The sequence below is a fragment of the Falco peregrinus genome, chromosome 4 (assembly GCF_023634155.1).
Source record: "Falco peregrinus isolate bFalPer1 chromosome 4, bFalPer1.pri, whole genome shotgun sequence".
NCBI lineage: Eukaryota > Metazoa > Chordata > Aves > Falconiformes > Falconidae > Falco > Falco peregrinus.
Genome location: NC_073724.1, coordinates 75,620,417 through 75,642,108, shown reverse-complemented (window position 1 = coordinate 75,642,108; position 21,692 = coordinate 75,620,417). Strand labels below are relative to the sequence as shown.

General features: G+C 51.2%; 1 protein-coding gene and 1 long non-coding RNA gene across 2 annotated transcripts in view; one reads left to right on the top strand and one right to left on the bottom strand.

The window, feature by feature from the left end:
• Positions 1 to 4,128, top strand: part of LOC114011075 (uncharacterized) — a 183,223-nt gene extending 179,095 nt beyond the window's left edge. Inside the window, exon 3 of the long non-coding RNA XR_003552817.2 lies at positions 3,301 to 4,128. This is a non-coding gene — a long non-coding RNA (uncharacterized LOC114011075). The remainder of the gene's footprint in view (positions 1 to 3,300) is intronic.
• A 7,156-nt stretch (positions 4,129 to 11,284) lies between these two features.
• On the bottom strand, positions 11,285 to 13,920 carry POU4F1 (POU class 4 homeobox 1). Its single transcript, XM_055803171.1, is given in 6 exon segments — positions 11,285 to 11,513; positions 11,515 to 11,622; positions 11,624 to 11,935; positions 11,937 to 11,996; positions 11,998 to 12,441; positions 13,383 to 13,920. Coding segments are annotated over 6 exon segments (1,176 nt in total). The 5' UTR covers positions 13,506 to 13,920; the 3' UTR covers positions 11,285 to 11,384.
• Between the last annotated feature and the right edge of the window lie 7,772 nt (positions 13,921 to 21,692).

Here is a 21,692-nt window from a genome sequence, read left to right as displayed (position 1 = left end):
GCCTTCTTTCTATTGCCTCCACTGTATCGCATGCATGTTTGTAGAAAAGAGAAGCATACACTGGCTGCCACGGTGATCTGGATTATTTTTTGATAGGGTATAGCTCGAGAGTAGGGTTTTAAAGCAGATTTTCTCCTATTTAGCATTTGGGGGAAAATTGTTTAATACGCCTTTCTTCTTACTACCTATTTTCGCTGCCGAGTTCTTACATCGAGTAGAGGCTTCTCGGAGTATTGCCAAAGTTAATTCCAGATTTATATTTCTGTAACCTATTTAGGATGCAAAAAGAAAAAAAAATCCTGTCAAATTAAAGTGAGTCCTCCTGTCTTGCCTGCTCCCAGCAAATAACTTGCAGCACCTAATAAATCCAGATGGAGTTCCTCATATAGCCCGGTGCAGAAAATAATTATTGTCCTGGCTTGTTTCATGTCAGAGGCCTCTTCGGCTCATCTGTCATGAAACCAATTTCACTTTATTTACATCCATTTGCTAGTTTAATTACTGTGCTGATGAATAGCCTGAAGGAATTAAGTTACGAGTCTTTGGAAACCTAAAACGACAGATATATGGGTTACCTTTTAAATAGAGGAAGAAAATGACGGGTGGTGTGTGCACCAAAATTTAAAGGTAATAAGAGCCTTTCCCTAGCTAGGTGGAAATGCAGAATCAACTGACACTCAGCCCGTGCATTTACCTCTGTCTTGGTGCAAAGTATGGCTTAGAAAGGCTTTCATATTTTCTGCAGGTTAAATGCAATCTGTATTAAAACAAAGGTTCTGGAAGACGAGTGCCAGATTTAGATCTAAGCACAGATGCACTCATTATTTTTCCAGTCATCAAAAGGGGAAAAAAGGTCAGAAAATAAGTCTGTCCAGAAAATAAGACTGACTTCAACATAACCTATGCAACGTACCATACAACACAGTCAATAGGGTTACTATGCTGTGTCTGCAATCGCAGAAATTGTCTCAAACGCTTCTTCCCTCCAACTTCCCTCTCTGTGATGCGCTGTACCAACAGAGGGAATTTCAACCAGCTAGAGGATCTTGTGCTTTTTACGTAGACTTACGAAAAGCAAGAGTTTATCCCTGTGTTCCGTGTCCCTGCTCTAACCCACACCGTTCTCCCTTTCTCCGGGTGTTTTTCAACCATTTCCAGCACATTTCCAGTGCGTGCCACTTGCCCTGGAGGTCAGGAGTAGGAGATCTGCCCTACCCGCCCGCCTGCTCCCCACGGAGGGACCCTGCTGCAGGGTGCTGGCACACCGAAGCAGTCCTGTCCTCCCCCTCCTCCACCACTCCATAACTTTCCTGAGCTACCGGAGCTACTTCATAATAACCTAGAATTTCAAAACTTTATGCGGCATCTGCCTGAGCGAAAGGTCAGTCTCTTTAATGTTCCCCCTCATTCATCGCGAAAGGAAAGAAAAAAAAAAAAAAAAGAAGGAAAAAAATAATAATTTAAATCCAGCAGTCTCGGAATTAGCCTGGGAGTGTTGATTGCCCGGGCTGTGCCCCGACGTGGCACCTACCGACTGGTCAACGGTGTCCAGGAGGAGCCCGTGTGAGCATGTAAATTCTAGCCCTGAAAAAAAGTCACCCCAAACACCCCATCTTCCAAGGAAAGAGCAGAAACCAGAGCCGGGAGCCCGTGCATTTTCTCGGGCGCTAAACCCTGGCCTTAGGTACATCGGGACATCTTTTTTGTGCCTGAACCGCAGAAGTTCAGGCGGGCCCGCCGGTCCCGTTTTGAGGGCTGCCTCAAAAATTCGCCTACACAAGGGCTTTTACACCGCTTTCCTACACAGGCTACTTGTCCCCCTGCTCCCGGTGATTTTGCGAATCCCGTACTTTTGTGGATCTCAGGGGTTTAGTCACCTTGGGGCAAACCTCCCGTGGAGAAACGACGTGCTGCGATAGGCAATAGGGCACATGTAGGAGTGGTGAGGACGGTCAGAGCTCTGGCTGCCTGTCGGGGGGCCGATCCTTGGCTGGGTAGAACATGCCTTCCCATCGGAGGCGCCCTCCGCAAGGAAAAGGCTGAAGGGGCGGACAGAGATCCCCTTTGTCACAGAAGTTGAGCGGCACTTTAAAACCAAATCCTTTGCCGGGGGAAACGTGACACATTTTCCCCCCTCCTCCTTCACATCTCGCCACCGGCTGACCTGAGCTGGTTACACGAGGGTATAAAAGAGCAGATCAAAAGAGAATTACAGCTGTGTGTTCGAGGTACTCACGGTCTTTATATCTGAGAGAAATGAAAGGAGAAAGTATACAGCAAAATGGGGTGGGGTGTTAAAAGCTCCCTTCCCCCCGCCCCCCCCGCCCCCCCCGCCCCCCCCCCCCCCCCGCTGCCTCTTTCCTCTTCCCTCTCTCCCTCTCTCCTCCTTTGATTAATAGATCCATGTGGCTAACGGCCTGACATATGGTGTGCGAAGCAGCTTGAGATGGTACCTCGGGCATACCCTACGGCCATTAACATATTACAGGCTTCTGTGCAGCCAGACAGACAGCCCTCACCCGCGCCGCGGCCCGCCGGAGCTCTCCCTGGTGCTGAAGCGCCGCCGCGCAGCCCCCGCGCCGCCCCCGCGCAGCCCCAGCGCAGCCCCAGCGCAGTCCCCGCGCCGCCCACGCGCAGCTCACACGCAGCCCGCCCGCGCCGTCTCCACCGCGGTAGAGTTCAAAAAGCAGGCGCACACGCACGCACGGATTTGAAAGTCGTGCGCCGCTTTCGAACGGAGAGGTGGCAAGCGATACCGACAGCACTCCTGGCCCGTAAAGCAGGGATTCCTCTCGCTCTTTTTTTTTTTTAATCCAGAAAAAAAAAAGTATTGATATCTATAAAACCTTTACTACAGAGAACACAAAAACTGCCTCGTGTGGACACCAGTCGCATTGAAAATGCAGTGCCAGCTTGCAGAGCAGAAAAGACAGTTTTCTGCGAATAACCCAAAAGTTAGGTAACTCGCACCTGCAGCACCTGGCAGAGGGGGAGCGAGGTTACTCCCAGCCGTCTCGTTTGGAAGCGGGAACTACATAGTACACAATGCAGTGGCTGAGAATGCAGCAAAGCCTAAGGTTTATTTAATCCGTTCCAAGGGTTCTGACAGAGGCATAAATCACTCCCTGCACTTTGCCTTTTAGTCTCCTGTAGATAACTGCCCTAGCTCTTTTGAACTTTGTCCTGGCTGTTTTGTTGGGAAATAAATGCTAACATTGGATTAAACGTTTCAGGTAGCTTCATCTTCTGATTTCAGGAAAACAGTGTTAATAAGGAGCTTTGATGTTGTTTTGCTTTCAGACTGTATGCCTTAAGGCAGAAAAACGCATAAAGGTATCTGGGAAAGTAAATTGCCAGAAGCGAAGAGCACCCTTCCTTTCAAAATCCTGTAAGTACTCCTCTCTCCTACATCAAACTGATCCTATGTAGAGCAGCGCTGGCTGGTTTGAGATTCCCTGGCTTTTGCAAACATCTGTCATTTCAACGCACACACGAGGGTGCGTGCGCCTGTGTAACATGTTGTGTGCGGACTCGACTATCACCGGTTGTTAATGAAACTGAAGATTATAGGGGGAAATACGAAAGCCTCGATGCAATAGCTGTTGTTTGGGTTTTTTTTTTATTATTTCTTTTTCCTAATAAGAATATTAAATCCCGTGGGGAAAAGGATCCTAGAGGTTTGCGGTGAGGAGTAAAGCCAACGCAACGTGAGCAGAGAACTGTAGATCTGCACCACGCTGAAGCAGCCCAGAATAAAAGTTTCGCGTACTGTACATTTGGGGTCTTTCTAGCTATTCTGCCAGTAGCTTCCTCTATTCTTTCGTGAGCCCAGCACATCAGCATCGCGGACTCCTCGCGCACAATCAATACATTTTGCATAACACGAGTCTCTCCCGCACGCTCTCTCCTCTTGCTCTCCCTGTTTTTGTTTGCCTCTCGTAGGCGGACGGGGTTTCTACAAGGGGGTTTTCTTTAAAGAAATCAGCGCCGGCCATGTAGAGTCTCAAAAGCAAGCCGCCGCGCCGTAGCTGCTGCTAGTCACTGCTTCCTCGGGTCAGAAATTTCGCTGGAGCTCACCAAAGCAACCTTCCGAGCCTGCGGTTCGGTTTCAGACAGACACAGCTTGCCTCTCCCCAGCCTCTCCTTTCACCCCCCCACACACACCTCCCCCCCCCCCTTTCCTCTTACAGCCGTGCTTTAATAAAGTCACATAAGTGATTGAAATTAACATAAATCATTATTAGTTATTAGGATTTGCTCTAAATTACTCTGTGAATATAACACCAAACCCCATCTGCCACTCCTGCTCTAGCAGCAATAGATTGCAGATAAAATAAATGTCCTTACCCCATTAGAATGTTCCTGTCTCTGTAGCCAAAAGCCAAACAAAAGCAATAAATACAGAGCTTTTTTCTCTCCACTATTCAGCTGTGACTGTTTTCATCAGCTCTTCCTCTAGAAAAGCTCGATAGCTGCCTGAAAATATTGCATTTTATATCACCAAAGGGCGATTAATATTGCATTAACTGTATTTAACATTTTTTAAGCGCGAGTAATCTGAAATGAGTAAGTTTCTGTTACTAAATACAGGGGATGTCAGAGCTGGTGAAAACAGCTTAAAATATCTGTATAAACAGATTATTTGTTTCATACTTTGTATTTTTATAATGTTATGGTATAGTGTGCTCTGTTTGAAGTAGAAGAAGCCATGCTAATGGTCTGTTTAAAGTATTCTGACACTGTCTGGAGACATCCAAGTCTCTGCCTTCATTAAATGTTTATTGTCAACACTTCAGTGAAAAAAAGTCTTGTGTAAGTGAATTTCCACTGCTGGATGCTGTCAACACTTTGTTTTATTCTGATCCGCGTGTACAAAAGTTTGTACACATTATGCTGAAGTGAAGAGAGGCAGAGATTTAGTGAGCTATAATTAGTTACCAAACAAACTTTTGTTAGTCATTCGGTTTACATAATGACCATAATCAAGGGCTAAGTTATGTATATCGGCACCTTGTCTTCTTTCCACGCAGCCTGTGAAAAGATGCATTCACGTTGAGACGCTCTCCTCTTGTCAGGGAACGCCTTTTTTTAAAATAAACTAAAAAAAAAAAAAAAATAAAGAAAGAAAAACCAGACCCACGGCTTTTACATATTTTAGCTCTGGCTTACACTTTTAAGTTGCTTTCTTTTACCCGGGCGAGGGCTGCACGCCCGCCCCTGCCCCTCTCCGCAGCGGGTGTTGGCAGCCCGAGCCGTGCGCTGCGGCGCGGCGCTGCGGGGCTCCGCTGCCAGCCGGGTTCGGCCCCCTGCCCCGGCACCGCAAACCGCAAACCGCTCCCGCCGCCAGCCGGAGGGTCGGTGTACGCTCCCGCGGGGGGACACTGCGCCGAGACTTCTACGACTCGCTGGTGAAGGTCGACGCGAAGTTACAATTTATCTTCAACGTACAGGGACAGTGTGTCTTTTTCTCATTATTTATTTAATTTTGATATAAAGTTTTTAAGTACTTCAGTCCTTCGAGTGACTAACGCCTTGCGACATCAAGTTTCTCGAAGTAATTCTCCACCTGTCTTCCCGATGTGTGTTTTGGGTTATGTGTTTGGGTGTTTGGTTTTGCTTCAAATAATTTTTGTTTGGTTTTTTGGTTTTGGTTTTGGTTTGTTTTAAAGAGATGTTTAACAACTTTCCCTCCCGAGTTAGAGATGCTTTGGTGTACTTCGGTGAGCAGGCTGGAGGAGTGAGAATGCAGTTCAGAGGAGGACCCTCGCTTTCCCAGAGGGGCTGTGACTCCGCCGAAGTCCAGGGACCGATTTGGGAAGCAGATTTTGCATGCGCAGCTGCCCCTTGACGACCAGCCGCGGCAAGCAAGCTCCCAGGCAGGGTTTGACTGGTGACACGGCCATAGGTTTGGCCGGTGACACGGCCATAAATCCTCACCGCTACAGCAGACCCGGGCTCCCCGGGCCCGTCTGCCCGCGGAAACACCGCGCTGAGTCCGCCTTAAAGTTGCATCTGAAACTAGCGGGGGGGCCCCGCAGGGTGCTGCCTGCCCCCGCCTGCCCCCAGCCGCTGCCTGCCCGCCCGGTGCAGGCGCCAGTTGCTGCTGCTTTTAAGATTTATATGCGACATCTTCTTTTAAATTAACTTTGAGCCCTTGGATTTCATTCATCCATACATACAACCACCCACCCACTGCCCACCTATCTGGCTTGCCATGATGCAAAAAGACTTGTCTGCAGTGTTACCACCACGGTCCCATCTCTGGACCTATATATTCAGCTGACCTACATATCCATCCACTGCTTTTCTCCCAAACTGAGCCTCCTTCAGGTGCGAGGGGGTTGCAAAGGAGGAAAAAGGACATGCTTTCCAAAAGGGGAAGGGGAAGAGGGAAGGAGGAGAAGCAGGGGGGGGGGGGGGGGGGGTCGTGCAGCACGCCTCCCATCAAGCTGTCTTGACAACAATTACTAAAGTTTTTAATTAGCCTCTTGTTATAATTCATTTTATTAATTTTCTAAATCTCAGCCCATGAATTATTAACGGCGGCTCGGTAATTGTGTTTGCAGCAGCGCACGTGACGGCGGCGGCCCCGCCGCGCCGCGGCTGTCCCCGCGTGGGTCCCCTCCGAACCCGGGCTGGGGCAGGGGCCCAGGCAGCCGCGGTCTCCCATTTTTTATCAACTCTTAAATAACATAATTACCGATAATCAGACGCTCGTCTGGCAGGTGGAAACAGGTTCCCAAGCGGATTAGAATTCTGCTGCTGATCTTTTAAAAATCAATTAGGCTTTCCTCCGCTTTGGAATCAGCAGGTAAATATAATAAAGCTTAAAAAAACCCCAAACAAACAAACAACAACAAAAAACACGCGCACACACACACACAAACAAAACAAAACAAAAAAAAAAACAAAAAAACCCAAGCAAACCCCAGCGCCGGCTGAAGAGCGAGACATAAATAACTGGAGGGATTTAAAATCGTTTGGGAAATGCCAGAATAACACAGAGCTGCGGCGGCGATATCAAGCTTTATGCGCTCGAGTCCGTCAGAGTTAAAATAATTATCTTTCGACAAATCTATTTCTCTTCGGAGGAAAGGGGGGGACGCGGGGAGGTGGGGAGGGAGGCACATAAACCATCGAATCTGTGCTGTAGGACACTTCATTCTCCTTCTGGGGAGCCTTTTTACTTGTTGAACCAGGACCGAATTAGTCTTAATATCACAGGAGAGTAAAAATCAATACGATTGTGGCAGCGGGTGTCTGTTATTCACTTATGATGGCCTAATCTAAGTTGAAAGCAATCGGAGAGCAAGTGTTAAGCAGAAATTCCGGGAGCCAGCCCGGGTCTTGCGGACTTAGGACTGGAAAATCACACCAGGAAAGCGGCGAGGTACCTCAGGTGCGGAGAAAAAGGCCATTCGAGGGACGGCAGCACCGAAGTGTCCTCGGCGAGGGTCACAGATGCTGAACTGGCTGAAGTTCAGGAGCCAACAGAAACGCCAGCCGCCTCCCGGCAGCGGCCTCGGCCCCTGTCACAAGAAGGAGGGGGGAGACCTATATTTTTTGGGGTCACAAATTGCACTTCTGTATGCAGGAGGAGGCATACTGTTGGGGAATAAATGTGAATGTATTTTCTGCCTCTTCGTCTTTTCTCACTTTTTTTCCTCGGATGCAAAAGTTTTAACAGCCCTTGGGTTAGACCTTACAAAACCAAATAGAAACACTTTCCTTCCTTCCTTCCTTCCTTCCTTCCCTCCTTCCTTCCTTCCTTCCTTCCTTCCTTCCTTCCTTCCTTCCTTCGATATTTTTAATGAGGCATTTATTAAAAGGGCCTCATGAGTATTTCGTGGTTTTACAAACTGTTCAGATTCATCCGACGGAACGCAGGACATTCCGGTTTTGCACAGTTTCCTACCATGAAAAATAGGAAACTCTGCAAAGCTTTTATTTTCACCATCTGTTTTATTAACATATTATTTTTTCTTTGTACTCGATAAGGATTGTACTTATTACAAAACAAACTCCTTAACTTTTCAATACATACATCGGTCATTACTGTATAATACAAATGTGATAGAACTTGTAACATTTCAGTCGTTTGGGGCAGATGAAAAAAACCCCAACATTTGTAATTATTTTTATTTCTTCATTCCTGACTCTCCAAAAATGATATCCGGTAATACTTTTCTATAAAATAATATTTTTACAAATGCATTTATTAAAAATTCTGATGACATTTCAAGTTAGTAACAACAGAAACAAGTCAATTTCTGGTGGACGAGATCTATGGTTTTTTTAAAAAATACCTTTAGTGCTTATTTTTTAACATCAACAGTTGTTTAAAATCACAGCTTTTTGAACGTATTATTCTTTTCTGAACATCACATGTCTTAATTCACAGATTTACCGGCGAAATTAAAAAGATTTGGCTAAAATATGTCTACAGAAGAAATAATCCCAGCTATTAAGTAACTTTTTACATTTGGCATCTGATCTGGTCACAGGTCATCAGAAAATAGAAAGAGGTTCTTTGATCACTTGAAGCAGTAGGTGGCATCCTATACGTTCCTAATGAACAATTGCATTTACAACATAAGGAGAGATCAGTTTAGGATTTTCATATTTATTAACCCAAAATAAAAATAAAGTATCTTGTTACATAATTAAGTGCAATTAGGCCAGTCAGAACAACATATAAACCTGAAACCACCCAAGCTTTTGTTCTTTATACATATTTTGTAGGTGCATAATCCTTTCCAGCAAACTGAAAAGAAATACTTCAGAAGTCCTTCTTAAAATTTTACTTTGATTTATATTCTGCAGTCATAGAATAAACTTCAAGAAACACACGCAGCTAATATATAGTTAATTTTATTCAGAGCACCGATTTTCACATAAGAGCTATCTCAAAGTAATGATTTCTGGATTTAGCAGAAAAATACATCTCTCACTATTTTCTTTTTGGTAGAATTAGTCGTATCGTCTAACGGCCATACCTTGAATTTACCAGCCGTCTCTCGGAAATATTTTATTTTTTTAAATGCACCCAATAATAATAACTATTCTGTTTTCACGTTTGTTTTATTTTGTAAGTATGCTGGGACGCATCTCCCTGTTGTATTTTGGCGTACAGAAATATTTCTGATAGAAATAAAAGTAATAAAGACACAACCAAGGAGAAAGCTCAGCAAACATACATGGACAGGTAGATTATTCAGTGAGACATTTCGGATCCACACGTGGTAGCAGTTTAACCTTTTTGTGTGTGTGTGTGTGTGTGCATTAAAGAAAATATTTACAATCGTCTTTCTTCTCTTTTTTTTTTCTCCTCTTCCCCCCCCCCCCCTCTTTTAAATCTAAATACAAGAACGTGACAAGAACGTTTGTGTTTTCGGTGAAAACAGGCAGTTAAACTGTGAAATTACACCATCCACAAAAGATTCTACCAGAAGCTAGTCTATTTAGTGCTCAGTTTCAAAATGCATAGAATGTTTGCGCTGCAAACAATGATACACAAAATAATAAAAATATTCGTAATAATACTAGTAATAATAATAATAATAATAAAATAAATAGATAAATAAATAAATAAATAATATCGAGACTTTATCACGGATCTTTCTATGCCATTTTTTTCCTTTTCTTCCTTTTTTTTTTTTTTTTTTTTAGGTCATGCATTTTTAGGTCAGTCTATTATTTGTTTTGATTTAAACGGAATGGTATTTTCTTTTCAGAAATTCCTTGTTACTTGGAAGCCTTAACAGTCGTTCGGTAAGAGCCAGAGCCAGCAATGGCTTCTGCTCGGAGCTGGCGCTTTTACCTAACGAGCGCTGAGAATTTTTTATTATTTCTTTTTCCAATCCGCGAGACCTATAATGCACCTTGATGAGTATTTGTAGTACCAGCATCGTTATTACGGAATAACATCATCGCTTCCAATCCGGGAGACTGTGATAGTGCAAATTGAACCCCACCACCACCTCCACGCACACACCCCCAAAAGCCACCCTCTACCTAACGTTTATTATTTACAATAAACGACTTTTAAGCCCAAGCGGGGGTTTTGCATGTTTGTTCTCAACATGCAGAGCCCTCAGAAACAAATTCCAAACCCTGCACTGGTGATTCCTTTTGCCCACCGGGTGCAATAACCCCTCGCCCTCGGAGCAAACCAAGGCAGGACCTTTTTTCCCACCGCAGACCGCTGCTAACCTAAATCCAGCAGATTTGGTAGGGAGGCCGCGGGGCATGCGGTGGGGAGCAGGGGGAGGGGGGAGGAGATAGTTAACTACAAGCCTTAATGAATCTGAACATAAGCTCTTGGAGAGCATCCCTGCTCAGGCAGGTTTGGCATCTGCCTCCAGACACATCTCTGCAGACAGAGGCAGGGACATGTCCTTCGACGTAGATGGAAACGTAAACCAGGCAGGCGAGGGAAGAGAAACAAGGGGCCGTGGAGTAACTTTTTGTTTTGTTTTGTTTTCCTTGAGCTAGCTAGGATGATTGAGGCAACAGCGGAGAGGGAAGGGACCGCTCCCCGAGCCCCGCCGGGCTGCGGCCGCCTGCCCCGGCCCCGGCCCCGCTCGCCCCCGCTCCCCCCAGCATAGACAAGACCCATCGCCAAAGCCTCGCAAAAAAAACACACTCGAGGGGGGAAAAAAAAATCCCAAACAAACAACAACAACAAAGAAACTCAACTAAACACTACGAAACCAACCAACAACAACAACAACAAAATCCCCAACAAACAAACCCCAAAACGAAGGCAACCAAAGAAAAAGAGCCCCACACACCAAACCACCGCCGTTTTCATTCATTACCAAGCCAGGGAAAAAGAAAGAAAAACCAGAAAGTAACGAAAAGAGACCCAAACCAAACGTGGCATCATCACCGACAGTTTCATCTTCCGGGTTTGTTGGTCGGTTTTGTTTTCCTTCGTAAAGTTGTGACTTAGGTTTCTCGGTTTGTGGTTGTTGCTGTCACGGTATTTATTGGTGTGTGTCTGTGTGTGTTTACGCTTTAAGTTGCTTTCTCCCGCTTTCTGGCGGGGGGCGGGGGGGAAGGGGGGGGCAGAGGGGGGATGGGGCCGCAAGAAGTGACCCCCACGGGTTTCTAGAGCGTTTTTACCTCCTCTCTCCTCCTTCTTCTCGTTGGTGTCCCGGTGTCTTTCTGGTTTAATAATTGATAGCGCACACCCCCCCCTCCCGCACGTCCCCCCCCTCCCCTCTCATCGAGTAGTTCGCGTTTAATTTCTACATTGTCCCTTGGTCCCCAGGAGCTTCCCACGGCGTCTCGGACGACGGCGGCGGTGCGTGGGCGTCCCCCGCGGCTCCGGCCCGGCCCCCCCGTGCCCCCGGTGCCAGGGCCGCCCCTCCCGCCCGCCCCTAGTAGGTGGCGGAAAATTTCATCCGTTTCTGCTTCTGTCTCTGGTTGCAAAACCAAACCCGCACCACGTTCTTTTTGAGGTCCAATTTCTCGGCGATGGCGGCGATCTTCTCGGAGGAGGGCCGGGGGCTGGACGGCGAAGTAAGCCTCCAGGGAGCGCTTCTCCGGGGCGGCGATGGAAGTCCGCTTGCGCTTCTTCTCGCCCCCGTTGAAGAGCTCGGGCTTGTTCATTTTTTCCCCGCTGGGCGCCCTCGGCCTCCTCCAGCCAGGCCTGCAGGATGGGTTTGAGGGCGATCATGTTGTTGTGGGAGAGGGTGAGGGACTCGAAGCGGCAGATGGTGCTCTGGCTGAGGGAGCCCACCCCCGGGATCTTCAGGTTGGCCAGCGCCGAGCCCACGTCGGCCTGGGTCACCCCCAACTTGATGCGGCGCTGCTTGAAGCGCTCGGCGAAGGCCTCCAGCTCCCGCGGGTCCGTGTCCGAGTCGCAGATGGAGGCCAAGCCAGCCGCCCCCACCACCGCCGCCGCCGAGGCCACCTGCCCCGCGGCCCCCGTGGTGCGCGGCCACCAGCCCCGGGTGCGGCAGCCCCGACGGCATGTTCATGGCGGCCGGGGTGCGAGAGATGGCCCAGGCCGTGCATGTGCGAGTGCGGGTGGGCCGAGGTGGAGATGAGGCCGCCGCCGCCCCCCGCCGCCGCCGCCGCCGCCCCCCCTCCGCCGCCGGCCCCGCCGCCGCCGCCTCCCGCCCCGTCGTGGCCGCCGCCGCCGCCTCCGCCGCCGCCGCCTCCGCCGGGCATGAGCGCCAGGGAGGGGGAGGTGATGTGGTCGAGGAGGTCGCCGGGCTCCAGCGCCTGGTGGTGGTGGTGGTGGTGGTGGTGGTGGTGCGCCAGGGGCACGGTGGAGGTGGAGGTGCAGGGCACGCTGTTCATGGTGTGGTAGGTGGCATCCGGCTTGAACGGGTGGCTCTTGCCCTGCGAGACGGCGATGTCGACGGCGGCCAGAGCCTCGGCCCGCGCCAGCAGCGTCTCATCGAGGCTGGCGAAGATATTGCTCTGCAGCTGCAAAGGGACACAAAACAGAGCGGGGTGCGGGGAGAGGAGGGCAGAGAGGGGGCAAAGCGAGGAGAGGGAAGGGGACAGCGGGGGCAGGTGTGGGGTTGCGGGAGCGCCGTGGGGAAGGAGGAGGAGGGGGGGGCAAGTCGGGGGAGGGGGAGCCCGGGAGGAGAGAAAGAGGTGGGCAAAGTTGGGGGGACCGTGCGGGGGGGAGCCGGCAGCAGTATGCGCGTGTAAGGGGTACGGGGGGCGGGGAGAGCCAAGTGAATGGGGGAAGCGGGGTACAGCAGGAGACAGAACAGGGAAGTGACAGAAAATAGGGGATGGGGTAGAATAAACAGAGGGGAAAGCGAGGAAGGGGAGTGAAAGAGGAAAAGAAGAAGCGAAGAGTGGAAAGGGCAGGAAGCCGGGGGGTGGGAGGGGGGGGGGGGAGTGGGAGGAATCCGAAAAAGAGAGGACGAGGGCGTAAGGGGAACAAATAAATTAAAAAAAAAAAAAAAAAAGGAACGAAAGAAGAAGAGAAGGGAGGAGAAGAAATGGATCTGTAACTCTCAGCTGGGGAATTGTGTCAAACACAAGAGCACATAAAGCGCATTCCTTTTCAGAGGCCGAGTCATAAAAATTAATACAGAAAGTGGATGAAGTCGGAGACTCGTGTGAACACCGCTTTCAAAAAAGATCACAGGCGCTCAGATGATTGCAGAGGAAGACATGAAAAAAACATTAAGCGCCGCTTGTCAAAATGTGCCTCGCAGCGGTTTTTTTATTAATGCACATACACATACATGCAGTATACAGAAAGAAGAGAGAGAGAGAGAGAAAGTGTGTGTGAGAGAGAGAGAAAGAAAAGAAAGAAAAAAGAAAAGAAAGAAAGAGAGAAAGAAAGAAAGAAAAAGAGAAAGAAAGAAAAGAAAGGGAGAGGAGAGCTGCAGCTGCCTGTCCCTTACCGGAGGAGTTGGTAGACATGCTCTTCTTATTGCTTCCGAGCTGGAGTGTAGAGAGGGGTATTTGTGCTCAGGTAGGGTGGGATGCATGGCAAAATGCGGCTGTTTGCTGTTCATGGACATCATCTTGAAAGCTTGGCATGTAAATCCACAAACACTCCTAAAGTCAGGGGAAAAGTGCTCTCCGGGCGCTTCCCTCCCGCCGGGGGAAGCCGCGGACGGCGGCGGGTGGCGGTGGCGGAGCCAGTGGCGGCGGTGCCGCAGCAGACCCTGCCCCCCGCCGCCGCCGCTGCCGCGGTGGCCGGGGCTGGGGTGGGTGGGTGAGCGGGCGGCGAGGCTCCCTCCGGCCCCCGCCGTCTCACTCCTCTGCCAGCCGCTGCCCGGCGCCGGGCGCGCTGCGCTGCGCTCTGCCCGCACCTGAGCCCCGCATCCCGTGGCTACCGCCGGGCGGGCTCTCGCGAGAGCGCGGCGGCTCCGGCTTTGACAGGCATCAGCTGTCTCCCCCCCTTCCTCCTCCTCCTCCTCCTCCTCCTCTTTTTCCTCCTCCTCCTCCTCCTCCTCCTTTTCCTCCCGCCGCCCCCGGTCCCTGCCTCCCCGCGCCTTGTTGCATCTCCCGCAGCCCTCGCCCGTCTCGCCGGGGCGGCGGCGGCGGGGCCGCTCTTATAGCGAGCGACGCCGAGCACCGGGCGGCTGCGGCACCTGTGGCTGCCACACGTGCGCGCTGCGCGGCCATCGGCGCGGCCCGGGGCGCCCCGACGGGGCGGGGATGGGCGGCGGGGCGCGGAGGCGGCGGGCGCCCGCGGGGCGGGGGCCGGCCGGGGTGCGGGCGTGCGCCCCGTCCCTGCCCTGGGAGCGGCGGTGGGAGCCGGCCGCCCTCGGCACCGAAACAACGGTGGGCTGCCCCTGCCGGGGGCGGGGGGCGCGGCGAGTCCGCGCCGAGGCCCCGCACCGCGGAAAGGGGGCGTCCTCCGGCCGCACCCCGCTACTTTCGAGAATCACTTACACCGGCTCCTTGGGAAGAACCGCGGTGGCAGACATTTGTTTGAAGCACTCAGAGGCCATTGGCTGCCACAGCGTTCCGTTCCCCCCTGCCCCGGGCAGTTCCCCTGGAAATACTGTTGTGTCAGGCACCGCGGGTGACAGCCCACGGGGAGCGCGGGCTTCTGCACGGGAGGCTGCGACGGAGCCGGCATTGCCCCCCGGCTGCCCAGCCGGCCCTCCCTCCTGCTCCGCGGCAAAGCCCAACTTTCACTGGCGTGGTCTGAAGCAGAAAACATCCACCAACAGCGTGTTCTGTCTCTCTGCCTTTCTGTTTTTATCTGTCTCTCTCTTGCTTGCGCTCTCTTTCCGTCCCTCCTCTCCTTGCCCCATCTTTTTTTTGCTACCCAGGTATCTCTTATGCAAGAAACGAGTCGATTTCACCTTATACAGCCTGAAAAAAAAAAAAAAAAAAAAAAAGGAAAAGTAGTTTGAAAAATGTTTTTTTTTTCATTCCCCCTTTCTTTCCCCGCACCCTCCACCCCCCGTCTTTTTGCCTGTCTCACTGTTTTCTCCCTTTTTCTCTTTTCTGTGGTTTATTCTTTGAACACTTGTGTTTGAATCAAAAGGTTAAGGAGTGACTCTGGAGTTAATAACGCACGCTTGTTCTTATGAGTGGTTCGGGGTTACTGTCCCGCTTCAGAGCAGATATATATATATGTATATACATATTTTTAGCTGCTTGTGAAGTTGGAGGCAAAACTGTCGAAGGAGTGAATCTGCTGCTGTGCCTGTGGGATTAGTGTGCATCTCTGGGGAACGGCCCCCGGTGAATTCCGTCCCCTGGGGCAGGCTGGGGCCGTCCCTCGGTGACCGAGCAGATGCTGCCTTGTCTGTTTCAGAGGCTGCAGGCAGGCAGGCGGCGGGGAGAGGCAGCGGGGTGTTTGGATCAGGGATGTGACAGCCTCGGAGTGCATCGGAATTGCTCTGTTTCTCCTGAACGCCTCTTATTTATGCGCATAAACACAGCCGAAAGGGCAGGCAGGCGCGCACACACACACAGAGCACACGCCACGACCCCAGGTAAAGTCCACATTTGTCTTCATAAGCCCTTCCCCAGCTCCCCATCCAGTCCGGGAGGAAGGAGGGAGCGGCTGCCAATTACTCGTGCGAAAGGGAGCCAGGTCTCCATCCATTACCGCGTCCCCTGGGGTGGCGGAATGCAACTTCATCTCTGAGGGGGGTGAAGTTGAAACTGAAAGACACGGGTCTGGGCTCTCCTTTATCTCCTTTATCGAAATCATTGCATCAGAACAGCTAAATCACGTTTTATGTAGATTTCTTAAAAAAAAAAAGCCTTATGACTTATTCTAGCTATTTCTAAGCTACCGTGCCTTGTAAACAGAAAGGCTCCTGGAGAAAGGATGGAGAGGAGGAGGAAAGTGGGGAGACACCAGCGCTTCTGGCCAAGTGGCTGAGAGGCGCCGAGCTGCAGGAGGAAGGCCCGAGCCGCCTGCCTTCCCTTACCGGTGGCGGAGAGCCAGCCGGCGGCAGGCGCGGTGGGGCTCCCGGCTGATCCCGGCGGGGGAGGGAGGCGGAAAGCCGGGATCACTTCCTCACCCCGCGGAGGGAGGTGTGGGATGCTGCTCCGCCTGGGATGCGTGGGTGTTTGTCTGCGCGCGGCTCTGCGCGGCCCTCGCTCTCCAGGACGCTGTCAGGCCAAGTTCATCAGGTTTCTCCAAGGAAAATGCTGAGAGCAAGGGGAAATTGCGCAAGCGGCGACGCAGGCGGCCGGGGAGTGAATTTCTGGGCTAAGCGGTGACCTGCCTCTGCGCCCGCATGCTGCCTGGCTTGCTTTGCCTCTGCGGCCGGGGTCTCTAACCTCTGGGCTGGCAGAGGCTGGGGGGCGTCTACACGAGCGCAGGCGGCCCCAGCCCCGGTCCCGGCCCCAGCCCCGGCCCTGCCCGCAGCAGCAGCAGCGCGGGCAGCGAGGCGGCCCCGGCCCCGCCGAGCCAGCGGGTGCGGGAGCGGGAACGGGGACGGGGACGGGCGGCTCGGGCAGGCGCTGGTGGGCCAGACCTTCTCCCTGGCCAGAGGAACATCATACCCCTCCAGTATTTTTAAAACGACCCCTCCTGTTCAAGTGCTGCTTTTTTTTCCGGCCAGAAAGGCAGAAAATTCAGCCCCCCTCCCACCTCCGCCTCGAGCGCTGGCCGTAGGCTGATGAGGTGAGGACCTCTAGATGTTCTAAGGGTCTTCTGTCCCACCTCCCCGGTATCTTCTGGAGGCAGGGGTGGGGGGTCGGCACGTTGCCTCTGCAGCTTGCGACGTGCATCCTGCTGGATTCTCCTCGGTTTGGCACACCCGGGATGAAGCAGCGCCGCCCGGCTGGAGGGGCACCCCTGCCCAGTGCTCCGCAGCCCCTCCTTAAAATCACCGCGGCAGCCCGAGGGCGGGGGGCGGCTGCGTGCCGGGGGGGCAACCGCCTCCGGACCCCGGGGAGGCGTCGGGCTGCGGCGGCCCCCGCCCGGTCCCCTCTGCCACCCCGGAGCAGAGCCTGCGGCAGGAGGCGCAGCCAACTTCTCCCTCTGTCTGACCTTTCCGAGGTGCGAAGAGGAGAGGGCGGGAGGAGGAGAGGATTTTTTTCAGGCACACTTTAGTCTGCCGCCCGAGAGGAAAAACTTTCCTCCGCAGTCCTTGGGACACTTTTTTTTTTCTTTTAATTTATTTTCTTTTAATTCTAAAGCAACGCTTAAACTTCCAGCCCTTCCCAGTGCTGTCCCGACTGTAACGCCCGCTGCTGCGCTGCACGCTGTAGCCGGTCTCGGCGCCGCAGCCCCCTCTGCTCCCCTGCCCCGCCAAGCCGGGGGGCTGCTGCCCGGGGGGGTCCCCGGGGGCTGCTGCCCGGGGAGGGTCCCCAGGGGCTCGCCGGGGACCAATCCCCCTTGTCACCAGCCCCCGGCGGCCCCGGCACACACACATCCCCACCCCCACCCCCACCCCCCCCGCCAGAGGCAGCCGGCTCCCCGGGAAGACGGCTTGAGCCAGGCTCAGCATCGCACGGGCCTGGTAATAGATTTTATCTTAATGTTCGCTGTTATTTCTATTCCTCGTGGGTACGTCCAGCCTCATGAATACTGATGGCAATAAACTCGCAGGCTTTGAGGAGCGAGTTCATTGGCGATACGACCATGCTGTAGCCCTGCTTTTATGGCCCAGGATGCTCAATAAAGCGAGGGAGGCATATATATATATATAACGCATTTACTTGTCTCCCGTAGTTTTCTCCAGCTTCAAATGCAAGAAATAGGCAGATTTCCTTAATTGACTGAACTGCCTATCTCGAGAAAGTAATAAAGTAACCCCTTATTCCCACAGTGAAACGATTTATAAATTAATTACTGTAACCCATTGTATTTGATTTCTCTTTTTAGGATTCCCCAAAGATGAATATTCTAAAGCTTGGGATATTAAGTATTAACGTCTGACCATAGTTTGCTATATATCCAGACTTTAAAAAAAAGTTAATGTGAATCTTACAGAAGTGCTCGCTCTAAACCTTCTGGATATTTTTATTTCACCAAACGTTAGCTTTACATTCTTTAGTCGCGGTATTTGTCCTACCCTGAGTATCAGTGGGAGCACCGAGAGAAAACCTACAGTACATGTGTTATTTGGTGAAGTTCACAGAAAGTCAATATCCCATTTAGTGTAAAAGCTATTTTCCCTTTAGATGATAAAAATCAACCTTCAGAAGAAAAAAAACCCAAAAAACAAAAAACAAACACAAACCGAACCCAACCGACCCTTTGGGTGAATGCACAAAAAGTGTTTCCATGTCCTAATGAGGACTTTCCTTACATCAGCAAAGACCTGCTAATTACTGTTGTACAAGACACAATAATTGCTTTTGCAGCCAAAGTGTAGAATGTTGTCATATTAAAAATTGAAACGCTTGATGGTGATTTAAGTCCCAAGGTAGTTCACAACGTCCCCGTTCGGGAAAGTAAGGAGACCGGAGCAGCCAGGCAGGAGGTCCGGTGGAAAATACTGCAGGTCCTGTTCTAGCAAAGTTTCTCGAGCTTTCTGTTAAGTGATGAGGAGGGATCATAAGGCACACCGAGAACCCCCGCCAGCAAAACACCCCCAGCCCGTGCCCGCGTCCCACACCGCCTCCGCGGGCAACCCCCCCGCCGGCTCCCACCCGCGCCCACCACCGCTCCCGCTCCCAGGGCTCCGCGTCTCGATGGGGTGGCCGAAAGACGCTGCCTTCTGCCCCTCAGAACGACCCGAATGGGGGATCGGAGGGGGCAGGGGTCGGTCCTCAGCCGAGTCTCACCGCGCTCCGGGATCCGCTCGGCTGCCAAAACCGGGAGCAGAGCGCCCGGCTCCCCCCGCCCCCCCGCGCGAATCAAAGCACCTTCCGAGGGGCTGGGAAGTAGTTGCCTTGTCATGTAACACATTGCCCTGATTTATTATAAAATTTTAACGAAATCATGCATATTTTAACAGCCTTTAATCACTGCATGAAAATTTAATTCATGAACTGTAGCGCGTTTAAATAAATGAAGTGTTAATTCATTAGGATTAATTAATTTGTTAAAGGATTGTGTGCAAGGTTAAGGTGGAAGAGAAACTCTTTGTTAGTTTCGCGTCTTAATCACCAGGTTTTGTTAACGGTGAAGGGGGAGAACCCCCCCCGCGACGAGGGTTTACGTGGGGCGGGGGCCGGGGCGGCGGCCGGCCCGGGAGGGGAGCACCGGACTCCCCCGGCCGCCTCCTCCCGGCTGGGGCGGGCCCTGGCGCCCGGGCCGGTTCGTTAACTTCATCCGAGCCGGGCGGGGGAGGCGGGCACCGGCGAGCCCCGGGCGGGGAGTGGTGGTGGCAGGCGCGTCCCCTCGTTGCCACCCTCCGGGCAAAGGAAAGAGGGCTCTGCGCCGCCGTCCTGCCAGCGGCTGGCAGCCGGCGCCAGCACTTCGTTCCCCCAAATTTGGGGAGAGCTGTTAAGGCGGCGGGGGGAAAAAACCCTAAATCCCTGACATCATTTTTAGCGAGGTCCGTACGGCCGTGCAGCCGCTGGTCCCGGCCCTCGGGCATGCTGCGAGGGCAGTGACCCGGGATGGAACAGGGACCTCTCTCACCCCTGCCCGGTCCCCGGGCTTCCCCGGCTTGAAACCAGCCCCCGACGACATGATGAGCATCAGGTACAAGTGGTAGCTGCCCGATGGATTTTGAGATGGTCCACCTGGCTTCCCTGAGAAACAGCAGATAGCACCCACACAGCCTGCAAGAGCATTAGAGAGAACTTTCTGCTGAGAAAAGCTGAAAAAATCAGGAATACTAAACTTCATTTATTTTCCAGCCCACTTTCATCCTCCCCTGCTACCTCCCGCTACATCCAGAACTGTCAAAGTGCACGCACGCTTTCCCCTGTGCCAGCTGTGCTTTTCCCTTCCATCCTGCAGCTAGTGAAGGCGGCTTTTCCAGTTAGAGCTAAGGGACACTGAGGCAACAGCTCGATGCCGGCCACCAAGGCAGTACAGACAAGCCACCCCTTCAGGCCAGGCCTGACAAACCGGCGGCTTGTCACAGCAGTACAGGACTGCTGCAACGGGCCAAGATGCAGGAAGGGCCAGACCTGAATTAGTAGCCAGAGGCGCTTGCTTATCATCTCTGACTGTGGGCAATCCTTGGAATAACCGTGAACCCCCACATTAAGTTACCTCGGAGCTGCTTTTCCTCTGATCCACACCTGGGAGGGGAAAAGCTTTAGTCTATTTATGTGGGATGGTCCTATGCCAAAAGCAGCAAGGAAGGAGTGTCAGCTTCACAGGTTGTGAAACACTTACCGTAACCACAGTACAGAAGGTGTGCGTAAAGACTCACAGAGCCTGCGAAGAACAGGCTGGCCAGGGAGGTGGTGGAATCCACCATCCCTGGAAGTGCTTAAAACGCACATAGATGCGGTGCTTAGGGACATGGTTTAGTGGTGGACTTGGCAGTCCTGGGTTAAAGGTTGGACCTGATGACCTTAAGGATCCTTTCCAACCTAAATGATTCTATGACACCGTTTTTAAAGCCTATGGCTGCTGCGAGTCAGAGGCAGGACTTTGATGCTGTGGAAGAATTAGGATCAGACCTAGCTGGTTTAAACTACTTTTAAATGGCATTATTGGGGAGGGAAACAGTTGTGAGATGAAGGGGGAAGACGCAAGTTAGCACACCTTGTGTTGCATATATAAGCTATGCATTGTCCTTGCTCCCTTTTGCAAGATATTTTAAGAACAGACAATAAAGCACATTCAAAACCAAACACAGCCCAAGCCAGGATCTGGTGCTGATGGGCAGAACTATTCCAGCAGCCTTTCATATGAGGAAGCAACAGCAAGCAGAACTGGGTTCTCACAGGGCCTTGAGGGAATTGCAGAGAAGCAGGTCACTTGCCAGGCTGCCTGTAGGTAAAACTGCCGATAACAAAGTGAAACCCTGACCTTGGTGTTCTTGCTCCTAGATATAACCTAACAGATTTCACTGGCAACGAACTGAGGCCGGTAGTAATCTCACTCTCTTGCGTTACCAATACTCCTGGAGAGCGTTCTCTTCTGCTAAAACCTGCAAGTTGCCTCATATTTAGTAGAGTAAGTATTATTAGATGAAGTAAAAATTTTATGAGCTACTAAATATCATTAGATGTTATAGATCTCATCTGTACATCACTTCGAAACATCTACTGTCTTAATCAAAATTGTAATAGCTAGATTTTAAATCTTCTGTATTCCAGTTCTACATTACTACATAACTAGGTAGCTATCATAAAAAATTGACAGCAATGAACTCTTGTTTAGGCCCTTTTATTCAGAGAGCATAGTTAAGTGCAGCAAGAGATTAAGCACGCACAGCATTGACAGAATACAGCCTGGAGAACTGAAACCCCACGTATGGCCAAAAAATTTATAACTGAAAAAAACTCTAGTCATTACATATAACTTAAATTTTTGATTTGATAGTGCACCAATCACTCTGTCCAACTTTAAGCCAAAAGGAATACAATCTACAGTAACCAAGTAAGATGCAGAATTCAGTGTGGCAGTTGTTTTAAAGGCACTAAATTAAAAAAAACCAAACCCAACCCAACCCCCCCAAACAACAACCACAAACAAAACAAGACTAAGATACAAGAATTCAGAACTTGTGAAATGTAAAATGCTCCTACCTATAGCAGTGGGTGCAATCACCGTCTGCTCACTGCATCTGCAGCACACATCTGAGAGTACAGGAGAGCTTGGAAATCAAGTAATTATGGATAGCTATGACAACCCTTCTTGTCACAACATA